Source organism: Eremomyces bilateralis (assembly GCF_010015585.1).
Source record: "Eremomyces bilateralis CBS 781.70 unplaced genomic scaffold P152scaffold_4, whole genome shotgun sequence".
In the NCBI taxonomy this organism is placed as follows: Eukaryota; Fungi; Ascomycota; class Dothideomycetes; order Eremomycetales; family Eremomycetaceae; genus Eremomyces; species Eremomyces bilateralis.
In genome coordinates, this window is record NW_022985070.1 from 1,314,970 (window position 1) to 1,337,383 (window position 22,414).

The window sequence follows — 22,414 nt, forward strand, 5'->3', positions numbered from 1 at the left end:
CTTCCATACTATTCGACGTTGTCTATCACAAAATACGCAAATCCAGCTTCCTATGATCGACTCCTATTGGTTTTACAAGTTACCTACACTCCCACTACCCGGATCCTTCGCGACAGTACGCGATCCAGCTATGGCACGACTTCCTCCTGGACTAAGAGACCGGCCAAACGACCCTTCTTCGCGTCGACTCCCGTCTGCCTTCGAACAGGTACGTGCAACACCATTACAACACCAAATATCGGGAGGAGGAGCACAGCCCCAGCCAGCCCCTCCGCCGCAGATGGACGGGCAGGAAATTACGGAAGAAGCACGAAGGTTACTTGCGAACTATCGACCAGGGGAGACGTCATTCAGCGATCTCATCCAAGAGCGCATCAGCGGCCTTACGCCAGCTTCTTTTGAGTGAAACGAGGACCTAAGTTAGCGTTTTTGATCATCCGTGATCCTCTGTACGATTAGATACATTGAATTACATAGTTTGAACGCAGAATGGTCGGCTTGACTCGTATAAAGCATCATATACTAGACCATCCCAATCTGCGTCAGAGATTCGAAGGGATTGGTATGTCATGTGACCAGGTAGGGTGTGAATGGAGCCGGGTGGCGGGTGTGAATGGAGCACAGCGGGGTGTGAAAGGAGCTTCACCCGACTTTGAATCCCAGATTTAAGTCACATGACTCCAAAACTCAAAAGCAGGGAGAATTGTGATTGGCCACAAGTCCTGAGCCCTCATTCCCGGTCGACATGCAAAAATTCCACCTCCATCGCCTTGTCTGAAGCAGTTGAATGTCGAAGAATGGTGTTGTGCTGGACCGTTTCTGAAAGATGGGTCTGAGTGCGCCTCGCAAGTAAGTACCTCCGGACCCTAAGTAAAGGATACCTTTTCTGATTCCTATATCCTCAGCCGAGTGAAACTCTCGAGTGATCCTAACAACACAAATTGGAGCCGGTCAACCGAGCGCTTCGGACACAAGATCTTGACCACATATGGCTGGGAACCGGGCGCGGCTCTTGGTGCGGAGAATGCAGCACAAGCAGCACACTACACCTCCGCCAACTTCTCGCACGTCCGTGCCGTGCTGAAAGATGATACTCGCGGGTTGGGCTGCAATAAGAAGTCTGCGGCGGAAAATGATACCTTTGGACTGAATCTTTTCCAGAACGTCTTGGGAAGGCTCAACGGAAAGGACGATGGTCAACTAGAAAAAGATGCGAAGCAGTTGAGGGATGTTAATCTACGTCTCTACCAAGAGAAGGCCTTCGGTACCATGATCTTTGTACATGGGGGCTTTCTGGTCGGGGATCGGGTTGAGCGTAGCCTTCCAACAACCACCGACCGAAAACGCTCATCGACCGAGGAGAAGGAGGCTCCGGACGGTAAATCGGGTGCAATCGAATCTACTTCCCGTAGAAAGAGAAAAAGGGGAGCCGAATCCGCGGATGCTTCTTCATCTGAGCGCAACAATGAAGAACCACGTGGTTCAAAATCGAATGGCGATGGCGTGAGTGAGATGACAGGCCGTCAAGCACGGGATGAGAGGAAAAGGCAGAGGAAGGCTAGAAGAGAATTGAGGGAGAAAAAGCGAGAAGAGAAAAGGAACAAGAAACGACGGAAGGACGGAACTGAGTCGACAGAGAAAGGTGTTGAACCGGTGGTATCCGGAACTTCTACACCACTTGTCCTATCGTCCCATAGTTCTGGGACTTCAACTCCGATTTCAAATCCAAATATTTTGGCTGGTGGTCGCCAAGAACTACGACGCAGATCGATTCTCCAGAAGCGAATGGCCATGTCGAGTCAGACAGCACTCAATGAGGTAGGGTTGAAATGGTTTCGATATGCCTTGACGATGCTTACATTATTTGCAGATATTCATGCTCAAGGCCGGAATCTGAGCGTGTAAACGGATCTACAGAAGCCTCTAACGTTGAATTATCGGTCACGCCACCCGATGCATGGACAAAGTACGCTATGCAGCTCAATCAAATACCCAAAGCCCGAACCAAAAGCCACAGTACGACCGGAACCACAACGTTATCATTCCCGCCTGTGAGGACAGCTTCCGTGAAGCTGGCACCCGAAGCCGCCGTAGCAGCCTTCGGAATCCAAGACGCCCAGTCAACGCCCCCTGTCTTCCACTGGCCAACATCCAGCCAGAATTGACTAAGAGCAAGGCCAATAAGAACCGCTACGGCGAACGCAACGCTCCCCTCAATGCTTTTCCCGCCAGTCCACGGCCATTTAGTTCTTCCGAAACGCCGACCGACCAGGCTTGCCGCCGCATCCCCAAGCCCGACGCATATCACCCCTGTAACCATACTTAAATCACTCCCTTTGACCTCCCAGCCTTTCCACGGATCCACGCCGCCCGTTTGCATCCCCGACAAGCTCAGCCACAACGGAGTCGCGCAGCCGATCAGGAGAAATAAGTGGCTGACCACGACCGGCCCTCGCAAGTCTCGACCGTCCACAAAAGGAGTGAGGAACGAGGCGATGGGTTTCGACAGCGGTGGGAGTTGGCTGGCGCGGAGCACGTCCAGGAGGAGGAAGATGCAGAGGACAAGGCCTAGCGCAAGCGCGCAGAAGGACGGGTCGATGTAGATCGCGGGGAGGAACATGGCGACCATGGTGCCGTGGAACACTTTCCGTCGCGTGTCTACTTCCACGGAACTGGAAAGCCGCAAAACGACCAAGAGCCCTGCACCTAGTATCGATAGCAAGTAGACACTGAGAACAAGCCGCACGTTTGCCAATCCATATCCAGCTCGAATTTTTTCTGCAAATCCAAACGACTCTTCGGTGGGGGTCGAAGATTCAAGTGGTGAAAGTGGAATCCAGCGCTCCAAATTCCAGTCAATGACTGAGAACCGAACGGCACGGATATTGCCGAAGAGGTAACCAATCGCCCAGCCGAACGGCTCGTGGCCATCAAGTGCCTCGTGCTGGACCCATAATCGAATCGGCCCAAGAATCGTAAGGACAATAACTGCGTAGACATAGCACGCGTACATCCACTTGCGATGAACCGCTTGCTGGGGTGTAAGTGACAGAAAGGACTTATAAAGACTGCGTGACCTCTGATGTTTTTTGGTTCGAACAGGAATGGCAGGCGATTGGTTGCCTTTCATATTCGGCGCGGTATTCCGCCGTTGCCTCTTAATATCCGCAAGGTCAGCTTTGGGGAAAAAATCGTTCCCCCGGGTTGATTCCACTGCGGATTTGGTTTCGGCGTCGCCCTCGAAGGCTCCGAGTTTGGTTTGAACTCGATTGGCTATCTCAAGCTCGAGGGCTGCAATTGTGTTGCCCATATATTTCTGGGGAGTGTGTGCTTCTTCGCTGTCGCTGTCATCCAGTGAGGGCTTCATCGCCAGAGGAGTCCGGTCCTTGGAGGCTGCTCGTAAGGATCCCAGCAGCCTATTTAGGAAGTATTGACGCGCCTGTATAACTCTTCCTGCACGACGGAATCGCCAACGGGGTATGCGAGCCAGTGCAATGGCCCATACGATAACCGGTTTGCAAAGAACGAATAAAATTAAACCTCCGCCCCATAGCAATATTCGCAAAATTGTGGCATGCGGGGATTTTGAGAACAGGAGGAGGTTGATCAATGCTGTTGAAAGTAGTTGCAGCTCGGAAGAGAGAAGGCTTGTAGCCGTCAGATACGCCAGCGGTTTGAGAAGTGTATAGTGGAGGGGAAACAGCATCGAGAGCAATTCGTCCCGTTGAGTGTCCACAATATGCAATGGTCCTCCATCCGCTCCGGAGGCGACCGAGTAGTATAAACCACGGTTCCTTGCTACAAGTGGTAACACAGCCAGGATCCAATGAAAATAAGGGATAGTCTCCGAAGCACTGATCGCTGGGACTATTTGAGGAGGGAGAGAAGAGAGTCCAAGGACGATATTGGGAATAAGGACACCCGGATGCTGAACATGTAGCGACATAGCTACTAGTACCGGAAGTATGACAGGATACAGTAATGGAGCCGGATCGAATGCTGAAGGCACCCGGATGCTATCTTTGAGTTTTGGCAAGACTGGCCACCAAGGCTTGCTGGAATGATGAATGAGACGACTGGGGTAGAGTGTGTACACGGCATAGATAAGCAGAACGTATGTAAATAGTTCTGACGGATGTTTAGCTGATGACGGCAAACCGATGGCAATTGACTGACCAGTGCGGCTTAGCTGTAAAGAAATCGTGTCCTTCTCCCTCCAATATACTGCTAAGGCCATGAGAAAAACCCAGGAAACTTCGGTGGCTCTTCGAAGCAACTCAATACGACGCCGCCTCAGGAACTTCTCCCTCGCCGCCGCAGCGGCACTCTCTTCAGCGATCCGTTTCTGGTTGGCGGTTCGGGTGAAATAGTCAAGGACTTTGACATCGTGGTTCTCAACTTCCATGGGTGTCCTCGGCGGAGTAAGACTCTCGTCCCCCGAGTTCCCAGGGTCTCCAGGGCCATGACGGAGACCTTTTCTAGGTCGCGCCGGAGGAGGTGGCAGAGCTTTTATGTAGCTGGAGCTTTCATCGTCCGCTTCCGTGCCGCTGTCGCTTGATGATCGGGCGGCCCGGCGCGAGTCCCAGTCATGTTGGGATTGTCCAACTTCCGGATTTCCTCCTCTCTTCTCGTTCGGGTCGGTTTGTCCCTCGTGATCGTGGGTGGACGGAGGGTCGTGCGGAATCTCTAACCGATGGAGATGGTAGGGTTGAGGTGTCCGAGAGAAGCTTCTTATCGAGGCAGGACTGCTATGCTCGTCCTCTGGAAACGAGCGCTGAGCGCTGAGCTCTGACATCATGAAATGCGGCACATCGCAGGTACATCACGTCGGAGATATGAGTGGTACGTTACGGTAAACAGCGTTGGAATGGGAGACACCGAAAGGACTGGCAGGAGCGGTATGGGACTTGTTGCCCACAGATTGCAACGGCGGTGAGGGGATTGTCCTTGGATTAGTTCACCACCTAAGACACTTGAACAGCCGATTTGGACCTCAAGCTTCACATGTTTCATTGAAGACGAAGCTCCGGAGGGATGAGTGCATGGACATGAATCGCATTGTTCACGGCAATTGTACGGATTTATCTGAGAAATGAGTCATGTTTTAATGCCCTGTGGGCTGTGGCCTAAGGCTTAAACATATCCAAAGTCTTGCGTCTCAATCGCATTTCAATTCCGTCATGGAACGAATTGATTGACGGTCAGGAAAGCGTCAACAGAAGTGGACATTCAGGCCTCTCGTTTTCATTTTTAATTTTCGCTTCGTTCCTATATTGCATTTAAATGTGTCTTAGCCCGGCACTAATCCGATTTGCAGGAGCCCGAAGCTCAACTGCCTTCCGGAAACCACAGCTGCGACACCCTCCACGATCATCACCAATTCTCACGTCACAATCTCGACGACCGCTAGTGACACAAAATACCTGTAGCGCTACACGAGTCCTTAGAAACCCATTATCGGCGATTACTACATCTCTCAAAGCTGTACGATACTGCTCCTTTCAGCGCAGCATGTGTCGATCCATGGGCAGAGAAGCTCCAAGCATGAGTCTGGACATTAGCAACGGGAGAGAGCTTCTCCCCAAGAATGTCAAGCCTCTCCATTACCATTTGACCTTGGAACCTGACCTGGAGACCTTCCGTTACAATGGCAAAGTGTCAATAGAGTGAGTGGTTTTGTGCCGTGGCTGTCAACAATAGACTAATAAAGTTGCAAAGCCTGGATGTCCTCGAAGACTCCAACTCCATTTCGCTGAATACGCTTGAACTCGACATCCAATCTACCGAAATCAAAAGTGGCTCGACCGTCATCGCGGCCTCTCCGGACTTATCGTACAATGAAGACACGCAAACGACAACGATTTCGCTCAGTAAAAGCCTACAAGCTGGCCAGAAGGCTACCCTAACCCACACCTTTTCGGGCACATTGAACGACAACATGGCAGGTTTCTATCGCTCTTCATACAAAGATGCGGATGGGAACGTCAAGTACATGGCCACTACGCAAATGGAGCCCACCGATGCACGCCGGGCATTTCCGTGCTTCGACGAGCCGGCGATTAAGGCTGAGTATACCGTGACTCTCATCGCGGACAAGCATCTCACCTGCCTGAGCAACATGGACGTTGCTTCGGAAACGGAAATCGATTCTACCATGACTGGGTCCAAGAAAAAGGCTGTAACCTTCAACAAAACCCCATCGATGTCCACGTATCTGGTCGCGTTCATCGTTGGCGAACTCAAATGTATCGAGACCAATGCCTTCCGTGTCCCCGTCCGGGTATTCGCTACCCCTGATCAAGACATTGAGCATGGCCGCTTTTCTCTGGACCTTGCGGCACGAGGCCTGGCCTTCTATGAGAGCCAACAGGTCTTCGACTTGAAGTATCCTTTCCCTAAAATGGACCTCGTCGCGATTCCCGATTTTTCGGCGGGTGCCATGGAGAACTGGGCTCTGGTAGGACATCCATGACCAATGAAATGGTCCTTGCTAACGCGTGGGTGTAGGTAACGTTCAGGACCGTCGATCTGCTCTTCGATGAAACAACGCACGGTGTCAATCGAAAGCAAAGGATAGCTGAGACAGTTCTTCACGAACTGGCCCACCAGTGGTTTGGTAACCTCGTCACGATGGAGTTTTGGGACGGTCTCTGGCTCAATGAAGGCTTCGCAACGTGGATGAGTTGGTTTGCCCTGAATGACCAGAAATTCTTCCCGGACTGGAAAGTTTGGGAGACTTATGTCGTCGACACTCTCCAGCAGGCCCTTTCCTTGGACTCGCTCAGGAGCAGCCACCCTATCCAGGTTCCGGTCAAGCGCGCCGATGAGATCAACCAAATCTTCGATGCCATTTCCTATTCGAAGGGGTCTTGCGTCTTGCGAATGGTCTCCAAATACCTGGGCGAGGAAACGTTCATCGAGGGCGTTCGACAGTATTTGAGAAAGCACGCCTATGGCAACACCGAGACTTCGGATCTTTGGGCTGCCCTCAGCAGCGCTTCTGGCAAACCAGTCGAAGAGATCATGAACATCTGGACCACCAAGATCGGCTTCCCGGTAGTCAGCGTCAGCGAGGACCCTGCAACCAGTTCCATTCACGTCAAGCAAAATCGGTTCCTCAGAACTGCCGACGTCAAACCAGAAGAAGACCAGACACTGTTCCCAGTGTTCTTGGGGCTGAAATCGAAGGCTGGTGTCAGCGAGGAATTGACGCTCAGCGAACGGGAAAGTTCGTTCAAGGTCGATGATCTCCAGTTTTTCAAGCTGAATACGGATCACTCTGGATTCTACCGTACGTCGTACACTCCGGAGAGGTTGGAGAAACTTGGAGAGGCAGCAAAGAACGGTCTCTTGTCCGTCGAAGATCGAGCAGGCATGATTTCCGATGCGGGAGCATTAGCTGCTTCGGGTTATCAGAAGACTTCCGGGGTTCTTTCTCTATTGGAGGGCTTCAAATCCGAGTCTGCCTTTGTCGTATGGAACGAGATCGCAAGTCGCATTGCGTCGTTGCGGGCTGCATGGCTATTTGAAGATGATGACCTCAAATCTGCGCTGAAGAAGGTGCAACTAGATCTCGTCAAAGACAAAGCCCACGAACTTGGCTGGGCGTTCAAGGGCAGTGATAGTCCTGTGGAGCAGCAGTTCAAGTCACTGCTTTTCGGATCGGCGGGATTGGCTGGCGATGACAAAATCCAGAAAGCGGCGTTCGAAATGTTTTCCGCTTTCAAAAAGGGCGATAGAACTGCCATCCATCCAAACATCCGCAGCTCAGTGTATGCCATTGTTTTGAGCGAGGGCGGGGAAGAAGAGGTAAGTGTTTGAATTCCTTTTGAATATCCCATGCTAACACCTTGTTTAGTACCAGGCTATTCTTCAAGAAGCTCGTACTGCGAAGACCAGCGACGAGCGGAACACGGCTTTGATGAGCCTTGGACGGGCGAAGGACCCGGAGCTGATCAAGCGAACCCTGTCTCTGCCATTGGGCGGTGATGTCAAAGAACAGGACATCTACCTGCCGCTTTCCGGACTCCGAACCCACCGCGCCGGTGTCGAAGCCATGTGGGCGTGGATGCAGGAGAACTGGGACGAGCTTAAGAAGCGCCTTCCACCCGGACTGACGATGTTGAGCTCGGTCGTCACCATCTGTACGTCGGGGTTCACGCACTCGGAGCACATGGATAGTCTCCGTGCGTTCTTCGAGGCGAGGAGTACCAAAGGATTTGACCAGAGCCTCGCCCAGAGCCTGGATGCCATTCGAGCGAAGCAAAACTGGATTGAGAGGGATAGTGAGGACGTGAAAGCGTGGCTCACCAAACGGGGATATTAAGTATGGTGTCTGTGATGGAAGAAGTTACTTGGCGACACATCTTTGCAGGATTATCTTCGCAAGGAGTAACTTCGCATGGAAGTATTCTCTATCCATACAATTTGAATATACTGCAGTGAATAGAGGTCATGCAACTTCCATCAGATAGTTATTGTGCTGGTGATATAAGACCGACCAAGGTCACATGACCCTTGGAGCAAGCCTGCACGTGACCGTATATATTCATGGAAAGGGCGAGCGAGTGAAGACGCTCCAGACAATTTGTTATTGTAATAGAAAGTAAACCTAGTAGGGCGATGCATACCTGGGCATACCACGACCGCCATCAATGCAGCATGCCAACCAATATCCTTTCATGTCTGTGATGGTGGATATTGTGGGTGATGAAAACAACCACACAATATCGTATTGAACCCGTGATAACTGCTTTCGTCGCATGGAATTGAACAACCCACTGCATCTAGACGCCCATGCCATCTCTTGATCATGGGCGTAACCAACGACTCTCGCTTCGTACTAGGCACCTGCATTCCTCTCTTGGCTCGTCATGTAATTGCTTCAATTTCCCCATCTTCTCTTCAAAGGTATTCACCCTTGCTGTTGGCCATCCCTATTGCTGCTCAAACTGACGTCCACGATTCTCCATAGTTGAACGATCATACGACATCCGAACTTGTGACGATCGAGGGTCCGGAATGCCGTAATAATACCCAACGAATCCTGACGGGATCGTTTACACTCATTTAAGCAATTGAATACCACTCGGAATACCGGATAGGGACTATGGCGACATCCATATCTTCGCAGCAGGTGGTAGATGCGGAGCAAAGTCACGCAGGCGCTTCGCCATCGCCAAAACGAAAACCTAAGCTCAGTCGTGTGCAAACTTTCAATAACTCGGTGTCTCAAGGCATCGATGTGTTTTCCCCTGTCAATGAGAATGGTAGCTTTGAGTTTGACAGGATCATCAAGGCTGGCGACGTACAAAAGAGGACCCGGACGACCAAGGTACGCTACCACCACTCGGGGAGCATCACCGGTCAACTCCAAAATGGCTAACTTGAAGAGGCAGACCTGGAAGCCGATGTACCTTATCCTTCGACCTCACACCATGTCGCTGTATAAGGACGCGGAAGGAACGAAGCTTCGATTTCAACTCAAACTATCCGATATAACCGCGATTGCTCGACAGAAGGATCCCAAGGGAAAGGCCGAACATGTGTTCGGGGTGTTTTCATCCGCCAGAACCGTCCACCTTGCCGCCAAAACAGACAAAGAGGTAACAGACTGGGTCAACCTCATCCGCCAGGGAGCACGAATCGACGAGGCAGATGATGAACTTGACATATTACAGTCCCCCAGCGAGGATACGGGACCCAATCCTACCTTTGGCAATTGGACCATGGATAGCGCCATGGACCGCGGGCGTACACCTTTGGGCGTGCAACAACCCGCTGCGATGGCGAGCAGCTCTTCCGAGCCGGAAGGAATGCCCGTTCCGAGTAGAAAGCCCGGCGAGCTCCACAGTGCGGCTGCTGCATCGCGGAAGAGTTCGCTTGCTCAGAGCAGACAAAATACGCAGCTTGGAGCCGGCTATTCGGGAAATGACATGAGCGTTTCGGACCTATCGGATATTGGTGGATCGATTCGGCCTGACGGCGTGCCCTTGTCCTTGTCGAAATCACGGGAGGGCTCACATCCTGAAGCACAGCGGGCCCTCAGCTCAACGAGCATCACAGGGCAAGGTGCCTCCGTTCCTGAAGGATCGGAGGATCGGATAATCTACCAAGGTTGGCTGCACCTTTTGAAAACGAAAGGCGGAGTCCGACAATGGAAGAGGCTGTGGTCCGTCTTACGACCGAGGAACTGTGCCTTCTATAAAAGCGAAGAAGAGTATTCCGCCGTCCTAATCCTACCCCTCTCCTCGCTGGTCTCGGCCGTGGAAATCGACCCCGTTTCCAAGAGCCGGCCGTATTGCATGCAGCTCATCGCCGACGATCGAAACTACCGGTTCGCCGCGCCCAGCGAAGAAAAATTGGCCGCGTGGCTAGGCGCGTTCCTGAGCCTGTTCGCAAAGCGGAAGCAGGGATGGAAGCGAGAAAGCCAGCTGGAGTCTGGCCAACTCGAGGATGTTGTGGACGGCAATCGATCACGGAGGACAACGGCGGAGGTAAAAGAAAACACTCCGGGGGGGGGTGAAGGGAGGGGCGACGGGCAGGCAATGAACAGGCAGACGAAGGCCCATAACAGCATGAGCACGATTGCAAGCAGCCGAGTGGGACTGGACGATTCAGCGCCTGTTGCCGTTTCAGGGAAGTAGGTCGAACATTTGAAACTTCCTGTCAGACCATCGTATTGCGCTTGTATATGAATAATGATTTGATGACAAGATATTTGATGCTGCTGTCGCTATGACTACGGTACATGAAGGGTTCTCTCCGCATTGGAGCTCTAGCTTCCTGGGTTCTGTTTGATGTCGTCCGTGTTGAAGCCCTGCTCCAGCGACCAGCACCCTGGCAAATGCCCTTTGGCAGAAGCGTACCAGAACAAGACGAAGGTAAATTTAGCAAATATCATTTGAGAATAGGTTGAATAGCTTCTCTTACAAATGCGAAATTTCGAATAGCTATTCCGCTTGCTGCCCTTTGCTTCGTATTGGACGAGTGACGAGGCATTTAAGTTGAGACCAAAATTTCGTGCGCCGCCTAATTGAGGCCGAAATCTTGGCATTTGCTCTCCACTTTACGCGATTCCAGAAACAGAACATCTCCAAACTCTTAACCCCCCCATTCAGTTGATGTTGCGTTCAAAGATTGTGGGACGGACAACATCTAGATATCCCCTTCACTGCCTGTCTTGCCCAAAAGACTGCAACCGTCCTCGAAAATCTAGATAACGGCTTTCCGCAAAATCTCCCAACCGCTGTAGCTTCACACCAAACTGGTCTATCCCGCCAACCCATCGCTACAAGATCATAATGGGGAAGACGCCTAAGCCTAAGAATCGAGGTACGGAGCCTCTCGAGCGCAAAATTCAACTTCGGTTTTGCTAACATCGAAGCAGAATTTTCGGTTCATTCCCGAACGGCACGACGACATGTCTCGCCACCCCTCAATCCCGACCAGACCGTGAAGAGCGTTGAAACTGGTACCTCCGCAGTAGGACGTCCCGACGTCCTCTCCCCGCACAGTGCGGGCGTCCACAAGCGAACCAAGCAGAAGAGCCTAACGCGTCAACAACGCTTGCGACACGAGAAGGGGATGGAGCGCGCCGACGCCAACGTTGCGAAGCTGGAGGCGAAGGTGCAGAAGAGCACCGGCCGACATAGCACGGTCAAGAGTCGGAAAACCGACTGGCTGGACGTCAATGGCAAGCTTAAGACGGGCAGCATGTTCGCAGCGCTCGAGATTGACGATATGGAGATGAAGGGGAGCTTTTATAAAGATCAGGCGCGGCGGGAGGCTAAGGGGAGTCCCGAGCGGACTGCCAAACCCCGAGCACGAGACGTTAAGCAGACGGATGCAGACGAATCGGGCAGAAAACTGGACTTGCCAATCATGGTCAAAGGGCCGGAAGGTGTTCCCTCAATTGGTGCTGCCGGGTGATGTTCGTGGCACTGAGTCCACTATCTTATCTCCTGAACGCTCCATGAACAAGATGTGTATGGATACCACATCTACGTGTCCAGCCTCGGACGACGCTCCTATTGAAACTGAATACGGTTGGTTCTATCTGCTTGTGGGCAAGCAGATCATCGCCAACTAACGATTCTGGAGCAGAGTTTCGCAAATGTCGTCGACGATGGAACGAGAGCATCACAAGGCACGCATCATGACTATACAATAGACGAACGCAGTTTTGAATAGGATCTAGCTGCTCTCTGATTCATCATTCATCCCAGATCCCATTCTAAATGTCGTGATTAACTCCATGGCTTCTCCCCCCGCCCTACGATGCATCCCCCTTATTCCTGGGACTGAGCAACCTGGGGACTTTCGTTCGAGCCATCATCATCTCTGCTGGAAGTGCTTGCGTCAACCGGTACCTCTGGCACCTTACCTCCCAAACCAGCCCAGTCGGAACCGGCCGAGTCCATGGCCAGCTCCAAGTTCACGTCGCTGGCGAACCAGCGCTCCCTTCTCGTCGTTTCTCGCCGGCCCCCTTCAAGCGCGCTCCTGCTCGCTCGCGTCATTCGCAATCGCGGGGGACGCTGGCCGCCGCCGGAAAGCAAGTTGCTAAGCCTTAATCTCTGCCCTTCCAAGGCTTGATCGAACCTAGCAATGCTTCGTACGTAAGGTGCAATATCCGTTGTGCTGATTGATATCCCCCGATGGGCCAACGTGGCTGCAACCATGGGTCCGGCGGGTGGAAACTCTGTTCCAGACAGGGTTGCTTCCGATAAAGCTTCGATCATGCGTTCGTCCAGGTCTTTGGCTCGGATTGTATGACGGTCGTAGGACATGCTTCTCGCCGAGTAGGCCTTGATGGCCTCTATGGTTGGTTGCTCGAGACTGTCGGGAGCAGAAGTGGCGTCCTTACCAGGCATAGAATAGGCATCGTAAATCTGCCTATGGCTCTGACAGGATTTTAGAGAGATATATGTTGCAATCTCTGCGGGTGTATCGACGTAGCGCGTTTGCGGATCTGCGTATAAGATCTGACGACCGTCCAGAGAGTCGGCCTTCAATCCAGGTGGAGGGTTTGGCAGGGTAGCGTCGATTGGTTCTTTGATCGGAGGTGGCGTCGCCCAGTTTCGAAAGAGGTCGGCAATGCTCTCCAGGTCTGCATCAGCATCCAAGGTGTGGATCGATGGCGGGGCTCCGTCTCCATTCGACACCCGGGGAGCAGAGACGACGCAGGGACTGATACTCTCGGAAATCTCGTCAATATCGACACCCCAGGATCGCCACGCTTCCATGACTACCAGTTCTGTCTCGTTGCCGGTCACACATTGGTTTGGCTGGAATAGATCCCGACTGACAATGCCCATTCCGGTGGTATATGTGTGTCGGCTTGCGACTCGTAGCAGTTGGCCTTGGTCATCGACATCAGAACCAGGAGGCCACCGCTGCAGGAACCATTCGAGACCCCCTTTCCGATCGCCCACGGCCATCTGGCACCAGAAATTCAAATCCATCATGGCGGCCCGGAGATCATGGCCGCGAATCTCGTATAGTTCTTTGACTGCTTCCCTCTCCAGAATATGGCCCTCTCGGGCGGCCGTGAGTAGTAGATAGTCGACGGTTGGATCCACGGGAGGCGGTTCAAATCGAAGAATGGCGAAGAAAGGGAGGGCTTCCGTGGATATCGATCGCTCGTCGTTGCAAGTGAGGACGATTGGCCTTTTAGAATGAGAAGCCAAAGTCGTGATGGTTGACCAAAACTGCTTGTCTGACTCGTAGAGAATATCAGCTTCTTCAAGCAAGATGAGTGATTGCTTTGGCTGCCTCCGTGGGGTTTTAAGTTCAACCTTGTCAAAGCTTCCGCTTGCTGGTTCGGATTTGACCGCTGATGTGGGGATTGACGCAGTTTTCGATGGCTGGACTTTTATTTTCGGTTGAAAGAAAGACTTCATGTGTCCTTGTCTCGGGGCAAGGGCTTCCTCAGTTGGGTTCACTGTTCCTTTTCCTTCATCAGTGACGCTTGATCCATTGGGCCCATTGGAACTGCGATGGACGAGGTGATTGCCAGTCATATACTCGACTCTATCCAGAACATCTCGACCACTTCTCCGGGACCCAGGATTGATTTCGAAAACCTCGAAACCGAGCTCCCTAGCGACTGCGTACACTGCAGCCGTTTTCCCGGAGCCACGCGGACCGCTGATTAGGACGCAATTGTGAAGCTGCCGCCCGGATTCGTCTTTGTCTCGACTCGCGCCGCCCTCCAGAATCAGGGACTTGATCGAACGGGTGGTGCTGGATGACGGTAGATGGCTCTCATCGTCGGAAATCTCGGTGAAGGACTTCGTTTCTCCTTCATCGCTGGACACAATGAAGTTGTCTAGGTCGTCACCTTGTCTTTTCCGCTTTTTCTGTTTTCTGGGCTTAGGAAAACTTTTAGAGGGGGTGCCCGCGCTTTTTGTGGAAGCCTCGTTGCCAGTTAATGCTGAACAGGACAACCAGTCTTTCAGAATAGCCACATTCTTAGCATTCCCAAGAACTTCACTAGATCGACTGGGAGAGTACTTCGTGGTCCAGAGGTCCCTTTCATATCCCCCTGTATCGAAAGCAGTGAGATGGCTACGGTCGTTCGCAAAGGCCTCGCTCAGGGTTTGATGTATTCGTGTAGTATCGGCAGTCGAGGCGGACAGTTCTTGCTCAAGCTCATTTCTGATCCCAGCTCCTGTAGTGAGGACTCGTTGCGGGAGGTGAATAGACGGATGACGGCCACCATCTTTGTCATGCGGCAATAGGTTATTTGCCATCAGCAAAGAGCATTGTTGGTTTATAATGTTTTCTGAATCTCCAACTCCCAGTACCGCCCTCTTCTCCCTGCTGCTTCCTTTCCGGCCATGACCGATGGGACTGGAGAGATCGAGATATTGCTTCTCCAGAGTTCCACGGACATGCGCCATGTATTTCCGAGGCCATGGTGCATCCGTGTTTTCGATCGTTTTGGGCTTGTTGAGATGGAATGACTGATAGATCACTTCGGGCTCCCTAGAACTTGTTTGGCCCTTTCTTGCCGATGTCTCCGCACGGAGCTTTCCTGGACTGCTAAAAGCCATTTTGCGTGCCGGCCCATCTTGTTGAACTCTGGCGATGACAGTAGAGCCTTTGTCCGCCACCACCTGTTGTTCTCTTGCAGCTCTGGACTTGAAGTAAGGGTGAATGGGACGACCCTTTACTGAAGCATTAGCTAACGGTGCAGATGCCTTTTTCAACCCAGTTGAAAGGACTAGGTCTCCAGACAGAATAGCATTGATGCGGGCACCGAGCTCTTCAGTATCACTCTTTGCTGCCTTTCCGTATGAAATAATGACACCGAGTTCTTGCTTCCTAGCTTTCTTTGCAGTTGGAGATTTCCGGGTAGGCGGTTTTCTTCTCTTCGGTCGCCCATTTGTTTGTTCTTCAATGACAACGCCATCCCCTGGATTTCGGGGACGTAATTCGCGCAACGAACCTCCATTTTTAACTGTTTTCGCTGCAGGCTCCGCAGAATCGGGTTTGGCTTCGTCTAACAACTGTTCACGCCACGATGTAGGATCATCAGGTAAAGACCCATTGTCCTCTACCTTGGAGGGATCGGAAGCCACTAGGATCTCGTTGGTTTCGTTCGAAAGCTTTCTCCGTTTCCTCGGCTGACTGATATCCGTATGCGCCTCCGGAGACTTTGTCGCTGCTTGTGCAATTTCGCTTTGTTCGTCCTTCCGATTGGAATTCTTAATGAACTCGCTAAGGAGCACTTGTCTCGGTTTCGTTCGGCTGGTTCCGGCGTCCGAGGGGGCTTCGCTGCTTGCGGTAGTGCCATGAGTTTGGCTCGTAATTGTTCCGTGATTTTTTGGGGTTGGGTCAATCCTGAGTGCATCTGTGGTCTCTGGCTGTTGGTGAAAATCTTTAGATCCTACCGAGGGCATGATTCGTGAGTAATGGCTATATGGATCAGGGAGGAGTGGACGTACCCGCTGGTGCGAAGAAGGGATGCAGCTGTGGTTTTGCGTCCACAGGCATCATGTGTGGAAGTATTGTGTAGCCCATTCGATCCAGTATCCTTCAACTACACTTATGTTGACCATTATTCCATGACTTTTGGGAGTGTCGACGGTGATGGTCAGGAGACACGATGAATTTTCTAAGGACCTGGGGAGCACAATAGATCGGAGAGTGTTCTTGAAAGGCGGATTGATATCTGAGGGAATATATAATCATGAAGAGGAGTGAAATATCAAAAGTGAATTGGAATCAAGGGGATTGTCAATTTGATATTCAGGTTGATATTCAGGTTGATATTCAGGTAATGGATGGACTTGGGAAGTCCAAATGAATTGAACACTCAACACTGAACGCCTGATAGACACGGACACGCGTTGAGAGACTTGAGACGCGACGCAGCGTGCCAGGTGTGGCTGAATTGCAGACTGCACGTGACTGTTGCCTGCGTAGTGCACGTGAGTGTGGGGTCAATTCCTCAAGCCTCAATGTGAGTTATTGTGAGCCAATACTCCGTACTCAATGCCCAATGGTGGCTGGTAGTGCACGGGCCTCTCCTGTCAACTCAAAGCCAACCAACCCGAAGATCCTGGTTTCGGTTATACTCCGGGACTGCTTCCATCAACATTTTTCTCTTCACGAAGAATACTGTACTTGATGTACTCCCATATTATTCACGATATGCCCGCTCAGTGTCTTGCAATCTCAGTTACACCGAGATGACAGACCTAGAGATAGGGAACCCTTCTGTTCTGGCCAGGTTTGCGAGTCCTGTAGCCCAGGATCAACAGCCCGACCATGCTTCACCTGTATACCATCTCAAAGGTACTCGAAAGCGACAAAGGGACGAGATTCTCGTGCCCGTGGACGGCTCCGGATTGCATATATACGATGTATGGGCACCTGACCCTATGTGTTGAACTTTCGACTGACAGCGGACTCTAGATCAAGCAGCCACGCCTCGTAACCACTTATCCTGTCGCACCTCAGACAAGGTTTCTCACCAAGCCATCCTCAATATGCAAGAAAACGTCGGACGCGACCCAGCCTCTGAGGTTTACATATGCCTTCATCGAAACCAAAATTGGAGTACCTAGCTATGAGGTCGTATGCTACACCGAAGCCACATCGCCGGCCGGCGAAACCAAGCGCTACTCCTATCCTCATCATGCTACTCGACCAGAAGAGATGGTGGTTGCTATTGAGGTCGCAATGGGCTCCGAATACTACTCTCCGGGGATGTTGGATCATTTTGTCCTGTTGATCCAAAGTGACGGTACCGTTGTTTGTCTGTCCGCGGATCTGTCCTCTCTGCAATGGAAGTTCAAGCCCAAGGGGGAGACGAGTGCTACGCGAGCGCAAGATGTCGACGGGTTCAAGGCCGAGTTCGCTTGTCTTTGCAACTTCCAAAACGTGGAGGCCGGCCTTCTGAATGGTCGTCAGGATCTGGTCGCTCAAATTCGCGACCATTCGACGAAAAGAAGAGGGGAGCCGCAAATCCTGTGCACGCTACTCAGCGACGCCGATCAGTCGAATTCCTCACAAGTCCGTCATCGTCTTTCCATCTGCGCTATCTGGCTCGAGGAACATGGATCCGCCATCGTCGAGATTGACTGCTGGGATTTACCGTTCTCAAGCAATCCTGAGGATTGTCGACAGTGGTTCCTTGACGATGCGCGAGGCAAAATTGTTTGCGGCGATGGGCGGAGGGTGAGTGTTATTGATATTTCGGGTACGGTACCTCGCATATCGGCCACGTTTGAGAACTACTCTCTTCCAATCCGATCTTTCATCTGCCTCGGCCACTCGCACCTCATTTTCCTTTCTTCACATTCCGTCGGGGTTCTCGATATGACCTACCAGTCGGTGTTATCCTCGACTCCTATTGCGGCCGGTTCAGAGTCTTCATTCAGCGGCTTGAAAAAACGAAAGAGGGGGGCTATGAACAATACCTGGGGTTCGTTTCGGCTTATATTGTACAGCGCGAAATCCAACTTGGCCGTGGGTGTTGCAGATGGCGAGCTGATATCGTTCTCCATCTCAAAAGGCGAGAGCTCTGCTGCCAGAAGTCTCCGGGATTCCACTCTTCTCGATTCGTTAGCAAAAGGGCCACAGCGCACTGGAGTCTCTGTGCAGGCTCCCCTATCTCAGAGGATATCATCCTTGGACGCTGAATTACCCCGTAGCAGTTCGAAAGTTACCGCCAGTTGGGAAAAAGAACGGCAAGCTTTGGAGCGAGCATCAGACGCTGGAAATGTGGAGGAGTTCGAGAACATCCTTGCGCGTGGCCTGAATATTCCGGTACGGGAGTTGGATGTCGAATCCCATCCATCGAAACCTTCGAAACGCTCAAAAACCACCTCGACCTCCGATAGTGCGTCGCGCAGCGGATCTCAATGGGACTTTGAGGCCATTGGGAGAGATCAGATGCTTCGTGCACACCCTGAGAAAGCAGAATACGCGCTTGCAAAGATATTTGCATGGAATGGAGCTATGGATCAAGCAACATCAAGCAAGTCCGCGGACTCAGAGGAAAAAGGCCAATTGACCATTCTATTTCTTCCGAAGAATGTTCTGCAGTGGCTTGTCCTCAGCGCTCACTTTTCCCTGAGCATGCTGAACCGAGCCCTGGCTGCCAGTTCCTCGGAGAATGCGAGGCCTGCAACCTCACGGGATCTGGTTTCTTCTTTCATTCGATACGACCCGGAAATGCGTCTGTTGCGTGAATTGCTATTTCTTCATCGGTACCTCGATGCTCCCACGGTTGTTGAAGCTGTGAGGGCTGTTATCAGAAGCCTCCGAACCGAAGATCACGGCTTCCACACCACCACTGAGTCTAACGATGACACGGCAGACGGCAAAAAGGATCACGACGAAGCGCTACTGGATCTAGAAGTGGAAGAAGCGTCGAGAGACCTCGATCTTGCGCTCGCAACTCTCGAGCACGGAGAGGCCATTCGCGGCCAGACTCTGTGGCAAGCATTGACGATACTCCACTCATTCCCTTCAACTACCATCGTCGCCACGCTGCGGGATTCCTTGACCACGCAAGAAATTATCTTCCTTATCCAATTGCTCCGTATCGAATTGGCCCACGGCGGATGGACATCGCGATTTATGTATGACTCGGCTTCCACATCATTGCAAAGTGATCTCTCGGACCGGGCCATTCTGCTCATTGTCAATTTGATATCGTGCGCAGTGGATGCAGTCAACATTGCCGGATGGCAGAGCGAGGCCGCCGTGCGAGCTGCTGCTGAGGATGAAGAAGGTGGTCTGCCGCTGTCCCTGCGCACCGATGTCTCAGCCGCTCTCGAAGGCATCCACGAAGCCGTCTTCCTGAAAAGTCTCCTCGGCGACTTCAGGCGGTACAGCCTTGGCGTGAAGAAGAGCTACGACGACGGTTACGCGCAATATCTCCCTGGAGACACGTCCCTGCTTGCGCTGGAAGGCCTGGATCGCTATGGCTTCGGGCGAAATGAGAGCAAAGCGCCCGGGACGAACGCCGCGAAACCGATCGGGACCCTGGATCAGTCCATGGAGGCGAAGATGCTCCCCCTGGGCTGCAAGTTTGACCATATTGCGCGACTACGGAAGGTCGCGGACGGTGTTACGAAGGGTAAGAGTCGGCGGCAATTGGGCCAGGAGATCAGTCGGAGAGTTGGCCCGTACAGCTTTGAAAAAGTTAGATTTTAGGCATTTTTAGGGTTCCTATTGACGGGGATGCCTTTTGCTCATGAACAATGCTACACATTCGACGTTGCCAATACAAGTTTGGGTCCCATTTAATACTGAAATATGCTGTCGTATCCATCATCGCCCAACGGCTCCCTGCCCCAAATCCAAACATTAACCCCTTACTCCAAGATCTCATCCTCGTCATCCACAGTTTCAGGCACGTCGGCCCACCCGCTCGCCCACCGCTCCGGCCCATGCTCCGCAGCCCCCCGTAAGTACGCCGCCTTTGCCCCCCGGCGCCAACAACGAACGGAGAAATCATCGCTGGCGGTAACCAAGTTGCCTTGGGCGGTCCAGGCCACGTCGGAAACCTCCTTCTCGTGTCCACCCGTTAAGGCGACCCCGGTCTCGAAAATCGGGATCGTTTCGCCACCGATTGCGATGTCCGTGCCGGTCGAGGCGCGCTGAAGGGTGGGTCGGAGCGATCGGTTATTTCTCCGGGACGTATTAGAAAGGCAAGGGGACGAGGTGGTCGTATATGTGCTTCCATCCCGTGTAGGAATTAAAGATGGGTCAGTCGGGAATAAGATGGGTTTGCCACTAGAGTTGCCAACAGCCACTAGCTCCGCATGCGACGCTGTAGCACGCCTCAGCGCAGCTTTGACATAGAAGGAGCCGACAAGGAGATCCGGATGTCGAAATCCGTAGAGAGGGCCAAGTCCCAGTCTGTCGCATTTTCGTGGGAGGCCGCCACGGTCTAGCTCCGGCGCGGTTCCGAGGATAAGATGTTCCGTGGAGTATGCGTAGAGGGTGCTGTCTTTGCCCAGGGCATAGACGCGGCCGGTATCCTCGCTCACAACGATACTCGTCATTGCGTATTGGCGGCGATTTCGGTGCCAGGAAGGCTCGGCGGTCATAGCCACAGGTCTTGAGGACCAGCTGGACATCCGGATGTCCCATAATGCCATGCTCATCGATGATTCGGAGCCGGAGAGGATCAAGTCTGGGCGTCTCTCGCCAAGAAACGACAATGCTGTGACCGATACCGACTTTAGACGTTGCGACATTCGTCTATATTTTCATCAGTGCCTGGGTTCTTGCAGTTTTCCGCAAGACGACAACTCTCTTACCTAGTTTCGGGAGCCGAGTCCATCAAACTTCGTCTTGCAGCAGCGCCGTGGCCTATCCCTGCTTCGAACAGTCGCCAATAACTCTGAGCGGCGCCACCCAGCACGCCTCTTTGCCCGCTGGTGCAAGCTGTTACACCCAGGCTAGCTGTGTCGAAGTTATCGGACATGCCTTTCTGACTCTCCAGCACCGGCTGTTGCGATTGAACTCGTACATCGTAAAGACATATACTTCCATCCCTTCTTGACGCGGCAATGACTTCACCGCTGGATGGTTGGAAGCAAATCTTCTTGATGGCAGAACCGGGACCACGCAAATGGTATATCGGTGTCATCTTGTATGCATCATAGATTTTCGCGGTCTGATCGCCCGAAGCCGTGGCAATCAGTCGGTCATCGGGGGAAAACTCCACATCGACGATGGCATTGCGGTGAGCTTCAGCGGATCTCTGAACCTGAGGAAATGTGCCGCCGTCCGCGGCGTTTAGAACCAGCACCCGCCCCTCTTCGTCTCCTGTGGCAACCAGCGACAGCGCTACTTTGGGTCAGCGAATAGATCCTGATTCCGAGTCGCATGAAACATACATGTACTGTGGCTACCTGCAATGCAGAAAGGCATTTCTGCTCCCGAGAAATGGAGGCGATCATCCGGCGACGAAAAATAGTCTCCCATCTCAGAGACGGCTGCTGTAGGGTAATATTGTTAGCGGATACTCCAGATTGCAAGATTATATTTGCTTTAAGCCCACATACCCAGACGGTGATCAACCGACCTGTTCCTGCTACTTGGGCCGCCAAACGACCGTTCAAGAATTCGGCCACTGTTGTTGGAGACAACGAGGCGTCGGACGTTTGGCTTTAAGTTCGGTCGATCCTTCGATTCAACATCACTGAAAGATATTCGCCTGCTGACCTCGTCGTCCTCATGGACGTCGGTCGGAGAGGGACTCGAGTAGCAGACTCTCTTTGAGGGAGACGAGAGAGGGGAACTGTCCGGAGGAGTGATCGGAAGCTTTCGTTTCCGTGGTGATGCACCGAGAGAAGCAAAATCTCCATCTTGAGCAGCCGCTTTATCGAACTGCCGGTGGGATTCGGAAGGATGTGGAGGCTGGAGGTTGAGGGCTCTCGTTGTTATGTCGGACAGCTTCTGCCTCGACCTTGAAGGGCGTGACGAAGGCCCATTCTGGCTCCGGAGGGACTTGGGCGTAAAGAATCTCGTAAAGCGTCGTGGAGTGATTGAAGGCGGCTTCCTCGGCTTTGGGACACTGTGAATCTCGGGAGGAGAGGATGGAATGTTGGTGGACACGCCATTCGAATCATGGTAGATATCGAACTGTGATGATGACTGGGGTAAATCCATTATGACTTTTGTTCCATTGAAGGATGGTAAACCCGATAAATAAAAGAAATCGGACGACTGGACGGTTGTTAAGAGGATGGGGAGGCAAAGGGGGATGGTTGAAGATGAAGTGGAGAGTGGTTAATGGTGTAATAAAGTGGTTGATAGCTTGGATGGACCTTTATTGGTTGGAAACGCGAACACGAAGGAGAGAGAGGTTGGAGCGTTGAGGGGACGTGACGCGCCGCGTTGGAGTGGAGATGTCGGCCTCAGGCTGTAAGGCTGTGAAGGT

At 52.4% G+C, this 22,414-nt stretch overlaps 8 protein-coding genes across 8 annotated transcripts; 5 read left to right on the plus strand and 3 right to left on the minus strand.

The window, feature by feature from the left end:
- Nucleotides 1–744: 744 nt before the first annotated feature.
- P152DRAFT_248113 (uncharacterized protein) lies at nucleotides 745–1,945 on the plus strand. The gene is made up of 2 exons (XM_033674688.1): nucleotides 745–849; nucleotides 906–1,945. Exons 1-2 carry the CDS (start codon nucleotides 827–829, stop codon nucleotides 1,903–1,905), a joined length of 1,023 nt encoding a protein of 340 aa, XP_033536811.1. The 5' UTR covers nucleotides 745–826; the 3' UTR covers nucleotides 1,906–1,945.
- A 39-nt stretch (nucleotides 1,946–1,984) lies between these two features.
- On the minus strand, nucleotides 1,985–4,789 carry P152DRAFT_412388 (uncharacterized protein; the record flags this gene model as incomplete). The annotated part of the gene is made up of 2 exons (XM_033676983.1): nucleotides 4,177–4,789; nucleotides 1,985–4,128 (listed from the first exon to the last, which is right to left on the minus strand). The coding sequence occupies exons 1-2, from the start codon at nucleotides 4,403–4,405 to the stop codon at nucleotides 1,985–1,987; spliced, it is 2,373 nt and encodes a 790-aa protein (XP_033536812.1). The 5' UTR covers nucleotides 4,406–4,789.
- A 373-nt stretch (nucleotides 4,790–5,162) lies between these two features.
- On the plus strand, nucleotides 5,163–8,519 carry P152DRAFT_456232 (uncharacterized protein). The gene is made up of 4 exons (XM_033678952.1): nucleotides 5,163–5,666; nucleotides 5,719–6,457; nucleotides 6,508–7,809; nucleotides 7,859–8,519. The coding sequence occupies exons 1-4, from the start codon at nucleotides 5,545–5,547 to the stop codon at nucleotides 8,324–8,326; spliced, it is 2,631 nt and encodes an 876-aa protein (XP_033536813.1). The 5' UTR covers nucleotides 5,163–5,544; the 3' UTR covers nucleotides 8,327–8,519.
- A 590-nt stretch (nucleotides 8,520–9,109) lies between these two features.
- Nucleotides 9,110–10,646, plus strand: P152DRAFT_391390 (uncharacterized protein; the record flags this gene model as incomplete). The annotated part of the gene is made up of 3 exons (XM_033676096.1): nucleotides 9,110–9,307; nucleotides 9,393–9,876; nucleotides 9,916–10,646. The coding sequence occupies 3 exons, from the start codon at nucleotides 9,110–9,112 to the stop codon at nucleotides 10,644–10,646; spliced, it is 1,413 nt and encodes a 470-aa protein (XP_033536814.1).
- Nucleotides 10,647–11,107: 461 nt separating this feature from the next.
- Nucleotides 11,108–12,207, plus strand: P152DRAFT_456234 (uncharacterized protein). The gene is made up of 2 exons (XM_033678953.1): nucleotides 11,108–11,334; nucleotides 11,390–12,207. The coding sequence occupies exons 1-2, from the start codon at nucleotides 11,304–11,306 to the stop codon at nucleotides 11,929–11,931; spliced, it is 573 nt and encodes a 190-aa protein (XP_033536815.1). The 5' UTR covers nucleotides 11,108–11,303; the 3' UTR covers nucleotides 11,932–12,207.
- P152DRAFT_512461 (P-loop containing nucleoside triphosphate hydrolase protein) lies at nucleotides 12,188–16,302 on the minus strand. The gene is made up of 2 exons (XM_033682747.1): nucleotides 15,951–16,302; nucleotides 12,188–15,892 (listed from the first exon to the last, which is right to left on the minus strand). Exons 1-2 carry the CDS (start codon nucleotides 16,024–16,026, stop codon nucleotides 12,291–12,293), a joined length of 3,678 nt encoding a protein of 1,225 aa, XP_033536816.1. The 5' UTR covers nucleotides 16,027–16,302; the 3' UTR covers nucleotides 12,188–12,290.
- A 323-nt stretch (nucleotides 16,303–16,625) lies between these two features.
- Nucleotides 16,626–19,758, plus strand: P152DRAFT_512462 (uncharacterized protein). Its single transcript, XM_033682748.1, has 2 exons — nucleotides 16,626–16,871; nucleotides 16,924–19,758. The coding sequence occupies exons 1-2, from the start codon at nucleotides 16,698–16,700 to the stop codon at nucleotides 19,672–19,674; spliced, it is 2,925 nt and encodes a 974-aa protein (XP_033536817.1). The 5' UTR covers nucleotides 16,626–16,697; the 3' UTR covers nucleotides 19,675–19,758.
- On the minus strand, nucleotides 19,676–22,286 carry P152DRAFT_456238 (WD40 repeat-like protein). Its single transcript, XM_033678954.1, has 4 exons — nucleotides 21,537–22,286; nucleotides 21,369–21,470; nucleotides 20,787–21,318; nucleotides 19,676–20,727 (listed from the first exon to the last, which is right to left on the minus strand). The coding sequence occupies exons 1-4, from the start codon at nucleotides 22,141–22,143 to the stop codon at nucleotides 19,836–19,838; spliced, it is 2,133 nt and encodes a 710-aa protein (XP_033536818.1). The 5' UTR covers nucleotides 22,144–22,286; the 3' UTR covers nucleotides 19,676–19,835.
- Between the last annotated feature and the right edge of the window lie 128 nt (nucleotides 22,287–22,414).

Coding starts and splice junctions, on each gene's coding strand:
- P152DRAFT_248113 (XM_033674688.1), top strand. CDS start 827: ATGGGTCTGAGTGCGCCTCGCAA. Junction 850..905: donor GGTCTGAGTGCGCCTCGCAA/GTAAGTACCTCC, acceptor CTATATCCTCAG/CCGAGTGAAACTCTCGAGTG.
- P152DRAFT_456232 (XM_033678952.1), top strand. CDS start 5,545: ATGAGTCTGGACATTAGCAACGGGAGAGAGCTTCTCCCCAAGAATGTC. Junction 5,667..5,718: donor AATGGCAAAGTGTCAATAGA/GTGAGTGGTTTT, acceptor AAAGTTGCAAAG/CCTGGATGTCCTCGAAGACT. Junction 6,458..6,507: donor CCATGGAGAACTGGGCTCTG/GTAGGACATCCA, acceptor GCGTGGGTGTAG/GTAACGTTCAGGACCGTCGA.
- P152DRAFT_456234 (XM_033678953.1), top strand. CDS start 11,304: ATGGGGAAGACGCCTAAGCCTAAGAATCGAG. Junction 11,335..11,389: donor GCCTAAGCCTAAGAATCGAG/GTACGGAGCCTC, acceptor ACATCGAAGCAG/AATTTTCGGTTCATTCCCGA.
- P152DRAFT_512461 (XM_033682747.1), bottom strand. CDS start 16,026: ATGGGCTACACAATACTTCCACACATGATGCCTGTGGACGCAAAACCA. Junction 15,893..15,950: donor TCCCTTCTTCGCACCAGCGG/GTACGTCCACTC, acceptor TGCCCTCGGTAG/GATCTAAAGATTTTCACCAA.
- P152DRAFT_512462 (XM_033682748.1), top strand. CDS start 16,698: ATGACAGACCTAGAGATAGGGAACCCTTCTGTTCTGGCCAGGTTTGCG. Junction 16,872..16,923: donor CCGGATTGCATATATACGAT/GTATGGGCACCT, acceptor AGCGGACTCTAG/ATCAAGCAGCCACGCCTCGT.
- P152DRAFT_456238 (XM_033678954.1), bottom strand. CDS start 22,143: ATGGATTTACCCCAGTCATCATCACAGTTCGATATCTACCATGATTCG. Junction 21,471..21,536: donor GTCGGTTGATCACCGTCTGG/GTATGTGGGCTT, acceptor ATTACCCTACAG/CAGCCGTCTCTGAGATGGGA. Junction 21,319..21,368: donor TGCAGGTAGCCACAGTACAT/GTATGTTTCATG, acceptor GACCCAAAGTAG/CGCTGTCGCTGGTTGCCACA.